At 35.4% G+C, this 16,802-nt stretch overlaps 1 protein-coding gene across 1 annotated transcript in view; it reads left to right on the top strand.

The window, feature by feature from the left end:
- Positions 1-16,802, top strand: part of LOC132159698 (alpha-1,6-mannosylglycoprotein 6-beta-N-acetylglucosaminyltransferase A-like) — a 66,033-nt gene that overhangs the window by 7,884 nt on the left and 41,347 nt on the right. Inside the window, exons 2-3 of the mRNA XM_059569275.1 lie at positions 3,749-4,169; positions 11,753-11,920. Of these exons, the coding sequence (XP_059425258.1) occupies positions 3,929-4,169; positions 11,753-11,920 (409 nt within the window). The 5' untranslated portion in view covers positions 3,749-3,928. The remainder of the gene's footprint in view (positions 1-3,748; positions 4,170-11,752; positions 11,921-16,802) is intronic.

Below are 16,802 nucleotides of genomic sequence, written 5' to 3' on the forward strand. Positions count from 1 at the left end.
TTTAACAACATCTATTAAACAGTGTAGTAAATATCAAAGGTCACGTACGGTAGGTCAGAAAGGAGACTGAAGTGTTTCTAAAACTGATTATTCTGGGATTATATGGTCATCAATCGATTAATGTTTTAACCGCATCAGAAATGTCAACAGTTATTGTGTATTCAGCCTTTGTGCATTTTGCTATGTGGCGTCCCCTTCTGCTGACTGTATTTAAATCTGTGCCCAAATGCAAACAAGTATATTTGTGTTCATGTAAAATAACTATTTGTCTTTCATTTTCTGGAAGCCTTTCATTCAAGGTTTGCTTTGAGGTTTGCATTGGCTTGATTCCCTCATTGAAATGCCACGGCACAATCTGTTATGTCTGACACCGTTTAGTTCCACAACAATGTGAAACGATAGACACCATATTGTGACCTTGGTTATGGGGTTATCTGTTATGATATCACAGCTGTAGTCACGTTGCCTGGCAGCACAGGTGGAACAAAATAGTTTCCTTTACATGCTTTGCAGCCGAGCCACTTCTGGCCATCATCTGGATGGTTGGTACAGTTATCTGGGTGCTTTCTTCAACACTGGTGGTGGCTAGGGTCAGTTTGGTGGTTGTTTCTTGCTAGGGTAATTTCTGCCATTTCTAGGGTCTTTTGGGTGGTTGCCAGGGTCATCTGGGGCATTGCTAGGGTCTTCTGAGCAGACATAGACAACATGGACATGATCAGGAAGTTGTAGTTCTCAAGGAATTAGTTTGTTCCTTCTAGATATAGATATTTTCAGTTGAAAGCATGATTTAAACAAAAACTACAACACGCAATTGCTCTCTCATTAATGGATTCAAACAAATGCAATACAGTGCTACTTCATCTGTATCCGATTTCGAATGAAATTGTATTTTTTAATATACGTTATGAACAGAACTTTGCTGAAATACTGAAACACTTTAGACATGGAGCGAAGGCAGAGCGGTGTTTCTGATATCAGTGAGCGAGGAGTTGAGTGGTAGTGGGGAAATAGTGAACCCGGAGTGGAGTGATTATTAAGTACACGGAGCGTGGAGGGGAAAATGTTGACACTCTGCTCACATACACTGCCGAACAGCGCCACACAAATGTGGCTTTTTGTCAGTGACTGTCCTCCTACAGGATTTAACACAGAGTACCAGCTCACTACCAGTTACAAAAGACACTGTAACAGTCTGTCACAGACACTTCCAGTTGCATTTTTCATCACTAAATTTCCTAAATTATCCTTTGACTATGCTTTGGCCTGCCATCTATTGGCGATTTTTTTTGTCCCGATGCCAAACTTACTGGCCAACCCCTGCTTTAGGGGTTCCATATTTTAAATAGATTTATATCTTAGCCTTATGGGCAGTTGATTTATGCTAATTGACGGACTGTTATGTTAATAAATGCCATCATTCGGTTATGTTTATTATATTAATATGTTTCAGCATGTTACAGTCATTATATGGTTTGAGTTAAGGTCTTCTGAATTAAAGTTTATCATACAAATTGTAAGTGTGAATGTCATCTCTCTCCATCTCTCTCTGTTTATGGGTTTTTGTGCGTGCATGCAGTGGAGGGATTTAGTTTTAATAATAATCAAATAATGCCCAGTGATTTACGCGTATTATTTTTGCTTGGAATGCCCATTCCAAGTACAGACCCAAGTGAAGTCCAACTCCAAGTCTCCGTTTCCATCGCTGGAACTTACCTAGGAACTAGGGATTTTGGGCCGGTACTCGGTGTGTTTCTACCGCAGGAACCATAATTTATAAAGACTGCGCCTGTTTAAAAATGTGTTTTGTCCGATTTCGGAGATCTGATGTCTCTTTAGAGGTTAAACATAAAATATAATTCGTTTTGGGTAAATCTAAACAGTTAATCTTTGGTCTTTGTTCAATTTATCTATATGTAAAAAATTTATAAAAAGAGGCAATTGATATAGTATTTTGTTTTATTGTTATAGAAGTTATATATATATATATATATACACTTTTCCCTTAACTACATTTCTGCGGCTATTAATATTTTTAAATGAAAATGAAAGGAAGCAGTGGTACTTGATATATTATTTCGTATTATTGTAAATATACAGTGAGGAAAATTGCAGTAGCCATGATGAGCTGACTGATGTTATCAAGTACACTGCTGTTTGCAGAATTACTGGACTTGCGTCATACCGTCTGCGGGAGATCACACTCCTGAGTCTTTATGATTTCGTCGCTTTCCTTCTGTGTTAGAAGCACCGTGTGCATTTTACTTTCACTTTCAAATTAGCGGCAAATTTTATTCAAATTTGTTTGTTTTTAGTTTGCTTGAGTTTTCCCTCTTTTCCTCACTTTCCTTTACTTTTTAATTGCTTAAAGGTGCTATAGAATGGAAAACTGTATTTACCTTGGCACAGTTGAATAATAACAGTTCTGTACATGGAAATGACATACTGTGAGCCTCAAACACCTTTGTTTCCTCCTTCATATTTAAATCTTGTCTATGCAAAAGACCATTGAAGAATAGGCAAATCAGAACATTACACTGACTGTGATGTTACAGTGGGGATCACTAATAGTTACGCTCCAAACTTTTGCGTATACCCCATGTTCTATGCCAGGCTCCAGCTGAACTCACAGTATTGTGAGGAAACATGCGTGGATAATAACTAAAATGGCCTATCATGGAAATAGATGTTATGTTCCAGGCTGTGCAGGGGAATTGTTAAAACAAATAACACGCATTCTAATAAAATAATGCGAGCCACTAAAGGGACATGGTTAGCCGCTTGCTAGAGGTAGCCTGTTACATTACAGTACATTGACTGAGGAAGATGGGAGATGATTTACAGATCCTGAGCACCACTGAGCATTTGATCTTGTAAAATGTGTGGTAAGTACTGCTGCTGTAGTTTACACCGAGCACGTGCGATAGCAAATCTCGAAAGTGAAAATAAAAAGCCATCGTGCATTTGAAAGCAGTTTCAGTGCCCTGCATATTAATAGCGGCTCCCTGATGCCCGCATTTTATTTACAGTATTATTACCCAACGATATAACTGCGAGAGACAGTATTGAAATATATATTTTCCCTGTTTCCTTCCTGATGTGTAAGCTACTGAAATGAGCCATACTGCGACAGCCAATCAGAGCAGAGCTCAAAATTATTATTCATGACCCTTTCAAACAAGGTAAAAATAGACCATTTAATTCTAGGGACAAATCCTAGGGTTGTAGATGGACATGTAAAACTGTTTCTGAATAAAAATAAGCAAACACTGTGTAAGCAAAAAAAAAAAAAAAAAAATGAATGTTTAAAAAAAACTTCCAATATAAATATCAGAATTCAACAGGCTTTTCAAAATCCAAAATATTTTTAAAACAACTTTTCTGCCATCGTCTTGTCACTCTTCTCGTCAGCTTGATAAATTAAATCCTCATGTGATAAATTAAATCTGATCTGTGATGCGGCTGTCATTCGACACGCTGCATTGAGCAGCCACATTCAGTTTTAATTGTAGTGTTTGTTCTCTAATTGAACTAAATGATTTTTATTACTATATAAAAAAAAGTGACAGAACCGGTGTTGCAGCTTCACACCAGTAAAACTGTCAACACCTAATCACAGCAACCCTACTCTTGTTTGGAATATTTTTTCAGTTTTATCATCTGCCAGTTAAAAATCCTTACCCCAAAAATGTGTCCTAAAAGTAACGTTTTAATTGTTGTTTAATTATTTGACTTTTTCTTTTCTTTCCAGTGATTTCATTGTGATGGCACATCTGGTGGGCGTGTCTTTGGTATGATTGACAGCTTGCGCTAAAAGGAATGGCCTACAGTGCGGGAAGGAAAGAGTAGACCACATCCACAAACATCATGAGGCTCAACTCATCCTGAATCGCACAAACTGCACACAATCACACAAACGAACTTCCTCGCCATGGGCTCCGTCTACCTGTGGAAATTGTCCTCCCAAAAGCTGGGATTCTTCCTGGTGAGTTTCGGCTTCATTTGGGGGATGATGCTGCTTCATTTCACCATCCAGCAGAGGGCGACACATGAAAGCAGCGCACAACTACGTATGCAAATATTGGACCTTAGCAAGCGATATATCAAAGCTCTCGCCGAGGAGAACCAAAGTGTGATGGACGGACCTTACGTAGGCACCATGACAGCATACGGTGAGTCGTTGAAATATTCGCTTTTAGTTTTGGGGGTTTGAGTTATGGTTAGGATGGCAGGTTTATAGTGGGATTATGGTTCAGAATTCAACGTATGTTCATATATTCTGTGTAGTGAAGCCTCCGCGATTGTCTCTAGTGCACACACATGCCATATGCGGGAAAAAGCCAAGCTCCGATTTAAAAACATTTTCATTTTTATGTTCTTATTCATTTCAACATAGTTCATTTTTAAGACTTGCGTGACAAGCACATATGCGAATTACATCATAGACTATAACCGATTATGGTCTATCACTGCATCGATGCAGAATCATCCACATCCGCATTGCGATGCATCGATGCAATGATTAATTTCGACAATGCTACAATTGACCATTCGTGACATTCGTAGTTTATCTCATTATTCGACTGGATTTATGATTTTCTCTTATATTCTTTTTAACTTAGATTTTAATACAAAGTAAAACAAACTTGGGAAATCGCAACATCTACAAAATGACAAAAACAATCATCCATTCTTGATGTTTCAACGTAAATTCTGATCACAGTTTTGTGCTTGACATTTCATCATTCGTATTTCGTATCATTTGAATTTCATTAGTATGTCAGTCGCAACCAAAACAAATTTTCTAGTTAACTATTTCTACTGCTTGCGATAGAAGTTCAGAACATTTTCTACTCAACTGCAGCTCCATGAACAACCTGCAACCTTGATTTGAATCCATTTGAAGATGGTGTGAGACATCGAGAGCTGTACTGTAAAGAAAAGCCGCAGTAATCCAAAAAACTGCAGGAGATGGAACACTGCAGTTGTGCAATTTGCATCCAGCAGTCAGTTTGAAGTCCGTTTTTCATATCAGCTGCATAAATCGACACTGCCACTGCTCTGCTGTTATATCTCACCTCCTCTGGCTTTGTCTTTCCTGGCACTGTTTTCTTCCACTGCATGTTTTAACCTATATTTAGCTCCCATGATGGCCTGAGGCTGCAGCTGAGAAATGATGCAACGGGGAAGTCACATTTGTGATCAACCGCAACCATAACGGACAACGTTTAAAGAAGAACAACGTCATTGTTCTTAAACAGAAGAAAGCCGCTTACAGCAGTGTTTGTTTTAGCCTTTCTCTCTCATCCATCAATAACTTACTCATGCCGCTAATAAAGCCACTCTGTTGGGCAAGAAGCCTCATTACGGCTCATGGGTGAATATTGATCCAGAAGCAAAGACACGCACCACACGGCTTCTTGCGAACAATCGTTTCCATCGTTAAAATGCTCCTTTTATGGGTGAAGTTGCAATTTGTTGATGTGTTTGTCAAGTTCAAGAAGCTTCCAGAGGCATGTGGTTCAAGTAAGCACCTGTGACTTTTGGGTTTTTCTTGTAAGGCAATTGACCCTGATAGCATGCAGGTGAAACATCAGACACGTAAGATGCAGCCGTTGTAACATTATCAGCAACAAATGGCACAGTAGGTTGGATAATGCTGATTAGTGCCTAGGCTTTTAGAGGAAACTCAACCGCTGTGAGGAAGTACTTGGTTTCCTCAAGGCAGGGGTTTTAATAGCAGGAGGTCAGACAATTATTGTATCATCTCAAAATTGACAAATAAATAAGTGAAATCTCATTAAACAAAACCACACTGATTCAGATTATAAAATGTATCTATATAATATATTACATGTTATACTTTAAAACAGTAGTAATATATTAACACTGTTGAAAACACTGTTCTTTGGCAAGTGTGCTAAAGTATGGTGTTGTGTTGTCTATATTCACTTCTGCTTCTATAATGAGAGCAGTATGTTTTACTTTTAATGTATTTAGAGACAGTAGAATAGAAAAAAAGCTTCTAAAATAAGTCTTTGAAAAGAGAAAAGTGTAGTATTTAGCATTTGATTAAACAAATGGTTTGAAATTAAAATAAAAAAAATTATTCTCTCAACATGTTTTCGCAAAAAAGAACTGAATAATAATATTTTAATGCAAAAAATCTAATGAAATATTATATTTCGTATTCATTCATATTAGATTTTTTTTAATGTAAAGTTAATTTGATAAACAATCTTTCACAAATTACATAATGAAAATGAATTTGAATTATACATTATAATATTGTGCTGTCAAAATTCACTTTTTCTTCTAAAATTAATTTTTTATGTTTTATTTTGAATGTATTGAGACACAATAGTATAGAATAGATTTGTGGTGTTCAAAAATTAAAATGTAAAAAAAAATCAGTTGTATTGCAGCACATTTTCATTTTTGCAATCTTATATTATTATGTTAATTATATTAAGTTTGTTTTTAAAATAATGATTTAATAACACTGTTAAACAATTCGCGAAGAGTTTTTAGTCTTATTTAATTTATTTAAACCCAATAGTCTCTCATTTCCAGCAATATCATGGAAATATTTCTTATGAATCATATTTGCAGTTGTACTAGGTGGATAAAACAAGCGATAAAAAAAAAAAAAAAAGGATTTGGTTTCGCATGTTTCATCTGTAAACATTTGTCAAGCACACACTCTTAACCTTCTAGGTTTATAATGCTTGGCAGTTTGGCTGCATTCCCGCTACGAGTCACAGTTCATTGGATGAGCAGGTTCCCGTCTCAACCCAATCTGTTCTTGTTCGACCTGCTATGTTCAATCAGCCTGCCATCTGCAATGGAATCTGGTCTCACGTAAAACAAAAATGTGACCCTGGAGCACAAAACTAGTCATAAGGGTCCATTTTTCAAAATTGAGATTTATGCATCCATGAAAAAACTGAATAAATACAGTGATAAATACACGACAGCTGAATAAATAAGCTTTCCATCGATGTATGATTTGTTAGGATCTGACAATATTTGGCTGAGATACGGCTATTTGAAAATCTGGAATCTGAGGGTGCAAAAAAAAATCTAAATATTGAGAAAATCGCCTTTAAAGTTGTCAAATGAAGTTCGTAGTATTGCATATTACTATTCAAAAATTAAGTTTTAATATATTAACAGTAGGATCTCCATAGAACATGATCTTTACTTAATATCCTTTTTTGGCATAAAAGAAAATATGATTTTTGGCATAAAAGAAAAATCTATAATTTTGACCCATACAATGTATTTTTGGCTATTGCTAAAAATATTCCCCAGTGACTTAAGACACTCTGTATCTGTACTTCGCTGTGTGTCCAACAATTGTATTCTGATTTTCCTGTAACCCATAACTGTGGTTTTTGTTTGTAATGTGGATCCATATCTCGCTCTAATCTAATCGTGGTCAGTGTATTGTCTCCTGTCTACATCGCATCTCACTACAGCTCCAGGAAATGCATTGCACTTAATGTATCCTGTTTGCAGTTAATAAGCAAGCAAGACAGACTGACAGACAGACAGACAGACAGACAGTTTGGAGGAGACCGTTACAGACACCCAGAAATTATTAAATCAGGCCGAAGCGCAAGATCAAGTTGCATTATCTGGTGAGAGTGAAAATGAGGAATTGAGCTAGAGGAGGAGACAGACAGAGGATGTAAAGTCAGATTATATGACTCACCGCTGTAATGTGAATGGTAAAAATGCAAATACAGCCCAGTGGCTTTCTAGACTTTCAGATGTGGGTCAGGATCATTTAAAGGTCGGCTTAACCTTAACATCAGAAGCGGTGTCAACATTGTTGAATGCCATCTTAACCTTTAAAAGCATAATGATGCTCCTCAAAGGTGGTTTTAGGTTGTTATTATAGGGTGGCATATTCTTTGAAATACTGAAAATGATCTGGAGAGTTTAGATTCCTTCCTTTCTCAATTTTCTATGCTTTTGTAGTATTAGTTTTTAGATTTACTTGTTTATTGTATTATTCTTCCTGTTAAAGTTTTTTTAAAGACTTTTTTATTTAAATGTACCTGTAGCCAATATTTTTTTAATTGTGTTATTCTTCATGTTCAATGTTAATGTTATTTTATTATTCTTTTTAAAAGAATTTGTTATAAATTTAAGTGTACTGGTAACTGCTATGCAGAACCGATTTTTAAACATAGGCCTAGTTTCTGCTTTTTATAAAAAAATTAATTCATAATAAATATTTTATTAATAATAGTAATAAAATAAAAATGAATGTTACTATTGTTCTGACTTGTGGGATTGTTTTGTTGTATTTGCATTTTAAGGGCAATTTTACTTTTTAAGGTTTTTTTCTTTGTAAAAAATATATTTGAATATGTTATCCAAACAATTTGTTAATTAAGTTTTCCTGTGAGTGTAGTTGTTAGATGTTTTATTTTATTTTTTTAAATACGTGAATATCGGTAAAAGGAAATATTGGTCAAACCGATTATCGGTTTTAACGGTTATTGTATGCTGTATTTTAGTTTGCTTGTTGACTTTGTTTTCCATGTCCTGATCCAATTATTGTCTGTTGTTATTCCCATAAAACTTGTAGCTTGGAAGATTTACATTTTTAATTATTTTAAGGCTGTTTGTATAATTTATATGATATTTTAACTTGAAGAAATTGAACATTATTGTACAAACAATTTATAAATTAAGTTTCTTTACCTGTGAATATTGATGTTGAGTGCTGTGTGAATACACATTTAAGAATCTCTTTAAAATAATCCTATGTTTTGACATACCACTAATGTCAATACCATTGTATTGCGCATTTCATGTGATTATGATGACATCAGACAAATGATTCTCATAAGCAAAGTTTGTAGCAAGCGGTTCCTGTCAGTTCCTGTTCTCTTATTGTTAGTCATATGAACCAGATTACTGAGACTATCACATTCTGTTTGTAATGGCTCTTGGTGCCTCTGCCCCAGTTTTTGAGTAGTTAAGCTGAATGGATTAGGACTGGTGAAATGGTAAAATGGGTTTCTATACCTGATTACTTAATTTGCATGCTTTAAGATCATCACCCATGTGCTTTATCTCAATTTCTAAGCACTGCCCCCTAAATGTATATAAACTACAATGTATCACTGCCTTAGTTACATTTGTATGACTGCAGTGATGCACAGTGCGTTCTCAATAAAGAACACTGCTGAAGATACCGAAGAGTCTCCTGGATATCGGTTTTAAAAAACTGGTCAAACGTATTATCGGCTTTATCAATTATTGTTTTTTAGGCCGTTATCCTTAAAAACAATGAGAAAATGTATGCTTAAATTCATGTTTAACATATCACGATCTCATACTGTCAATAATATAATAAGGATTCCCACAAAACTTGTTTTATAGAGTCAGGGTTGTCCTTAGGGTGGTGTAGCTGGTGCGGTCGCACCGGGTCCCGAATCACGAACCCTCCCTACCTCGCACCGGGCCACGCGTCAGCTAAGGACGGCCCTGAGACTGACAAATAACAATCACATGTCCTTTTGGGAGAAAAAAAATCACATGAATGTGGCCCGTCCTGAAGGCTTTACTGCTCTCTGAAGGATTTAGTGATTATGACGTCATGACGTTCTCATCATTGTGAGCTACGGCACTCAGTGACAGAAATATGGATTATACTCTCTTGTCTTCATCTGTCAGAGAAAAATCCTGCCGGATTTGGACTATTTTTTTTTAGCCGGAGAGAAAGCGATAAAATGGGTTTGAGACATTCGCAATGAGTTTAACTTCCATAATGTGACATATTTCTGCATGAAAAAGAATATTTAGCATGAAGTAATGGGATGGGATTGTTTGGGATATGATTGGATGGGGAAACTGGGCCAGACTTCACAAGTTGTGCACCATGAGAAGTACATTTCTATTATGTCCTTCATTCTTTTATGAAATGTGAGTGAGAAACAGGAACAAGTTCTTCAAGGCATTTTAAACTGGAAACAAGTTCATCAACGTGTTTGTTCTCGGTTCAAGTAGCCTGAAAGAATTGAAGGTGAAAGGAATCTAGTTAATGACAGTAATTATGGTCACCCAGGAAAGAGCCATCGGTAAAGAATAAAGCTTATTTGTCCTTCTGTATTGTTACTGATTTTATTACATGCAGTTTGTTAGCTAAATTAGATTGTTTAAAACAATAAATCACTTAATCAGGAATCTCTGCTCATGAATCTCGAGATTCTGGCTCATAAGTGCATTTGGATCATTCCAAACTGCATTTTTCCTCTGTCACTCTCTGCATTAGAGCATAGTCATCTTTTATTGTGAATTATCAAGATGCAACTCTTGGTTATTGAGTTATTGAGTGTATGGATGTTTTTTTTATTCCTGCAGGAAGCTTGTGCTTCAGACGGAGTCACATTAATACCCGTTTGAAATGCTGGAGGTGTGTTGGCCTCATTCGGTTAATTCAATTCAATTCAATTCAATTCAAGTTTATTTGTATAGCGCTTTTTTTACGATACAAATCATTACAAAGCAACTTTACAGAAAATTACGTTTCTACAATATTTAGTAATAGCTAGCTTATAAGTGGTGACTGTCAGTTTGTGTGCGTATGACAGGATTTTTCAGAAAAATTTCTACAAGACGTAGTCAGCCAGACGATGAACATTATTAACAGCAGTTATTATATGATGCAGTCACACTTGTAGCAATATTTGTTAGTTCTGTTTGTTGATTCAGGGTCAGCATCATCTCTTCTCAGGTGTTCTGGATCCAGACTGGAGCTTGTGTATATCCTAGCATGGCAAAACATAGAAACAAATAGAGACTTCAGATAAGTGTGTGGATTTAGCATCTAAATGGGCTTCGTGCCTATTAGTTCATCATATTCTATTCTATTCTATTCTATTCTATTCTATTCGTGCAGAAGAAAAGATTGATAAATGCTTAATACACCTTAAAATGTGGCAGAAAAATATAAACATTCATCTTGAAATATAAATCTTGATTTTGGTTCTTATTTGCTTATAAGTATTTATAATTACTCTTAATTATAAATAAATATTATATACACACATTCATATATATATATATATATATATATATAAACAATTTATATTTTTTAAGTACTAGCGTTTAAGTTTCATATTTTTGTGTGTAGAAAATAATCTTGAGTGAAGTTTTATTCAGATTCAAAACATTTAGAAGATAAACATAAAAAATACACAAATGTGTACAAAATAAAAATTCTAATAATTGCAGTATAAATATATTTTGTAACATTTTATACATCATAGTTTAGTTTTTTTTTATGGCAGCATTCAGATGTCATAGGTGTAGAATATCTTGTGTGAAATTATTCAGATTCAAAACATTTTGAAAATAAACATTTATATAAAACCTTTTATAAAATTACTATAATATTGTTTTATGTTTGTCTGAACTTTCAGTTACATAAAAAAATTAAATATATATGATTAAATTAATTTAATATAAATAAATCTATATAGATAGGTGGGCAAAGATTAATATAAGCTATATAAAAACAAATACAATTTATATTGTATGTAACATACATTTTTGTATAAAGATGTTTTTTTTTCTTTTTTGAAAGTAGTAATTATGGTGTATATATATATATATATATATATATATATATATATATATATATATATACTAATAATTAAATATGTAAATTTTTCTGCTTTATTGTAATGTTCTAGGCTAGCTAATCATATGTATATCATATTCTTTTGTACAGATCTGAAAAAGACTCTAGCTGTACTTCTGGATAATATAATGCAGAGATTATCGAAGCTGGAGTCTAAAGTGGACAATATCATGTACAACGGCACCAGTACCAACCTGACCAATGGAACCGGGACCCCTGGACCGAACCCCATCAACCCAGAGAAAGTCAACGTGGCAGGTACAGATGCTCTTTCTCGTATTTTAGTATTTTCTGGTAATCTTTCTCCTTGACTGCCCCCCATTTCCAAAGTAGACTGCCCTCGGCAGACCTCTGAGTAAACACATCACGGCACACACTCTCATATGCATCACACACACACAAACATGGTTTCTTTCAAAACTGCTGCCTTCTTTATTGGATCCATTGATTTTCCTTCAGCTCCAAGATGATTAACGACCGTGGGAGAAAACAAATTATTTGTCGTTTCACCAAGTATTTGCTGGAAAAAAAGGCTTGGCTGTGTTATGAGTGGAAGCTTTGTAGTCAAACGGAATATTTATTGTGAAATACTGATTTAATTTGTTCATGGAAAGTGGAATCCTAAACTGCTTTTCTGTGACATGAGGTTCTCTGCTGAGGTGGTTTCTGTGGTTGACAGTTAGCCGATTGATTTTAACTGTGTTTATAATGCAGTGTTGTTTTAGGTTGTAGTGACGAAACGTAGAGTTAATGTAGCTAGTCACTAAAGCAAAGTTTGACTTGGCAGCATTGAAGTTTGATGCTGAACTCTTTGCGTGTGTGTGTTCTGTAGAAGATGTTTTTTTTTAATGCAATGTTATGTATGGTTGGACATCAGCCATGGTAAAACTGTGATATTCTCTATCATTCAGTAACATGGGATATATCAAGTACTATGATATTACCATCTAATTCTGTCACTGTACCATGGTAACATTATCATTGTGGAAAGTAAAAGCATGTTTATGAACATGAAAATCAACCATTTTGGTACTATAGTTAAACTGTTTTGGCAGATTGGTCGTTGTCACAGATGGTAAATTGCACTATATTGTTTAATTTCACACTATATATACTTTAGTTTAACTTTTTGTTACTGCTGAAGCCAAATTAAGCCATGTTTTTAGGACATTTACCACAGTAATACTATGTTTGGTCATGGTTTTGGTCATTTACCGCTTGTATCCATACAATTGTAAAGCAATTGTTTTGGATATTTACTATGGAAAAATGAAATTTTTTGAATATGTATAATGTTAATGCTGTGTTTTTGTACATTTACCACAGTAATACCATTGTATTACCATCTGATGCCATTACTGTAACGTGGTTCGTCCTCAGTGCTTTTCTATAAAGGTTGTTTGTGTATGATTTCTCTGTCACTGGACTTGATGTGTGTGCAGATGTGATCCTCGTCTCTGACTCACTGTGTAATATAGGACAATCCCCCGTTGAGACATGTGGGGCTTGACAGCAGCTGGATATCGCAGTTCTGGTGATGACCTTTTGTTTTTTTTATCTCAAACCTAGCTTAATTATTTTATAAGATGCATTAAGTTGCAAAGGCAGGTTAAAGTCACAGTATGTGATGGAAATGGTGTGTTATTATGGCATGACATTGTGTAACACTTACCGTTCTGTCAATGCTAACTTGTTAAAGTAAGACCGAAGGCATCAGCAGCCGCTTAATATTATATTAAAACCAACCCAAAAACCTTAACAACCACATTTACAACATTTTAAAACCATCAAGAACACTAGTAGCAGCAAATCAACATGCTTAAATAAGCCAGATGATGCTAGCAGTTGCTTAAGAAACACATTAAAACCATTCAGAAAACCTTTAGCAAATGCTTAACATTGCTCTAAAACGCCTGTTTCACCCAGGGGGGCAGGGTTTCATTTTTTTTTGAAGCACCCCTGGGCGCCGCCATTGGCTAGCGGACCCCCACCTGCTGTTAGCATTCCATTGACTCCCATTCATTTTGGCGTCACTTTGACAGCGAATAACTTCACATCTGAGGCGTTTAAAGACTCCATTTGTCCATTAATTATTTCTAAAGAAACACGAAAATGTATAAAAGGCTCTATTACCTTGTATCTTACGTTATGTTCCCGTAGAAGCAGTTTTTGTAAAAAATAGGCTAACGATTGTGTCATAACCAGTGACTCTCTGTTGCACAGTAGAGAAATTACCGTATGGACAGGAGGAGAAGCTCGCAAGCAAACTTTTACGGTCTATGAGGCTATTGGGGGGGCGTGGAGGCATAAAGTCAAGGGAGATAATTAATCAGAATACTTACCAAAATTTGCTCCTGTTCACGCTCGCCTTCTCTGCAAGATTCGGTGGGTGATTCAGATTTCTCTTGGCACAGCGATTAGAAGACGTACAGGTTGCTCACGTGACATTTACGTCATCAAGCTCAGTTGGAGTCTGTGCAGTACGCCCGACCCCCAGGAAGTGTGTGCTTCTAATTGACTTCATTTTTCTCCGTTGAATCCAATGGGGTCGCTGTGTCCATTTCTTTTACTGTCTATGGTTTCACCCCTGATTTCCACTGCACACGTCTGCGGCGCGTTACGGCTCCGACGCGGTTACCGGAGCTGATTGCGGTCACTCTAGTCTATGCTTGTGTTTACACCAGACGTTCTGCAGCACTTTTCAAAATCGTCCCAGAAGTAGCTCTCCGCGCCGCTTTGCTAAAGATAGGCACCTAGTCTATTTCTGACGCACCCCGCATCCAAACCGCACAGCAAATACAAAATAGAGGTAAAAAAATAATGTGCATTTCAAAATAAACACCGTGTGCAGACTCCCAATCGTATTTCACATTAATATATTCATGCGGCTAGAAATAGATGACAAGAGATCCTTAAAGAGAGAGCTGTACATTAGTATGATAGTAGAATTAGTAGTAGTAGTATTATCTTTTTAATAATAATTAATATGATCTATTACTGTTTTTTTTTACAGAATTACCCTCAATTACCAAAAATATCTTAAGCATCACCACCAGTCTTAAGTTCAGTTAAAATGACAAATATGCATTCATTAGGCCTAAAAGTTAATTTTTACATAAAGGCATTGTGCTAGAAATATTACTATTATTTAGTAAAATGTATGATATACTGTTACTACTGTTGAAAAAATGTATAAAACTTTATTTTTTAAAGAAATAAATCACACAATATTTCTTCCATGTTTTAATTTTAATAGCAAATCCCCTTTATTTACCAAAAATAAAATGTGTTTACATTTCATAAATTAAAAGACAAATTAAATTTGGGTGAAACTTATTTACTGTTTTTCATAATTATATTACTTGTAGAAAAACTTTAAACACAATTGTAAATAAGTATAAAGAATGGCATTGGTTTTATTTTTAGTGCTAAAAAGTTTTTTTTTTTTTTAATTAGCATATTTTTGTGTTTTGCTTTGGTACCGAAATTGGTACCGAGAACCGTGGATTTTCACTGGTATCGGTACCGAATACTGAAATTTTGGTACCGTGACAACACTAATTTGTACATTGTGATATCGATGCTTAAACAACACATCGTGCAGGCCTAGTTTATATACACATGAAAAATAAACTGTTAAACTGCAAGTTGATTTCATTTAGTTATTGAATACAAATCAAACCAAGGCTGAGATCAATAAACCAACACAGTGCTAATATTTGATTGAGCCCTGGGCCACTTTGTACTGTAAAATTTGGGCCCCGACATCAAAAAGGTTTAGAACCCCTGCTCTAAAACCATCAAGAACACGCTAGCAGATGCAAATCAACATGTTAAAATAAGCCAGAAGATGCTAGCAACTGCTTAACAAAAATTTAAAACCTTTAGCAACTGCTTAAGATTGCATTAAAACGAAGAACATGTTAGCAGATACAAAACAACGTGCTAAAATAAGCTAGATGGTAGCAACCACTTAACACATTGAAACCACCCGGAAAACCTTTACCAACCACTGAACATTGCATTAAAAGCAAGAACTTGTTAACAGATGAAAAACATTTACATTTACATTTAGGGCTGTAGCTATCGAATATTTTATTAATCGAGTATTCTACCAAAAATTCCATCGATTAATCGAGTAATCGGATAAATCGGTTTTTCCTTAATTAAAGAGCAATATTAAATATGCAAGAGAAAATAAGACTCCTGGGTCTCTTAAAATGAACAATTAAGTTTCCTTTTTTAGAAATTTTTTTTTATTTTTTAAATGCATAGAATGCAATGCATACATCAAAAATAAACATTTAATTATTACCCATTGTTTCTCAGTCTGTACTTGTACTGTGAACAATTACAATAAAGTTGACAGATGAATTAAGTGCATTTAAAGTGCCATTCAGTTGGGGTTTTAAATAAAGCATTTTCTGAGATGCACATTAAATATTAAACACATAAAACATTAATTTAATTCATCTTTTAATTATTAAAATTTTGGTAAACAAATGGGATTTACTATTAAAAATAAAACATGGAAGAAATGTTGTGTGATTAAACCTTAAACAAAATAATGTTTGATTTTTTTTTTTTTAGTAGTAGTAGTACTATGTACCTTCTGCTGAACACTAGTCTTTAACAGGACTTTTATTTTGACGGGTTGACGTACCTACAGTTCTGTGTATGTGATGTGACGCTAGTTTTACTCAAATCAAACGGTCAAATGCTCATGAAGTGACTGTCAGAGCAGTTCTGGAGATGTTGTTCATGTGTTCACGTCCTTATTTATGGCGCGTTTCCACCGAGTGGTACGGTACGGTACGGGTCGGTACGGGTCGGTACGGGTCGGGTCTGTTAACCATGATTTGGCTAGCTTTTCCACCGCCAACAGTACCCTTACTTGATAGGCGTGGTGTATTCCAGAAAGTAGTGATAACGTCACTTGATAGGCGTGGTGTATGACGGAAAGTAGCTTGACGTCATGCACGGCGACATTGTTGCGACGTTGTTGTAATTTAAAAATGGCGCCTCGTGTGTTGTGTCTTTCCCCTTGCGGCACGCGCAAATGACGATTCTCTGTCAACCAATCAACGTTCTGCAGTGAGTCTAGCTCCACCCTTTAGTACCGTTCCACTGTGCTAGGTAC

The sequence above is a fragment of the Carassius carassius genome, chromosome 16 (assembly GCF_963082965.1).
Source record: "Carassius carassius chromosome 16, fCarCar2.1, whole genome shotgun sequence".
Classification (NCBI taxonomy): Eukaryota; Metazoa; Chordata; class Actinopteri; order Cypriniformes; family Cyprinidae; genus Carassius; species Carassius carassius.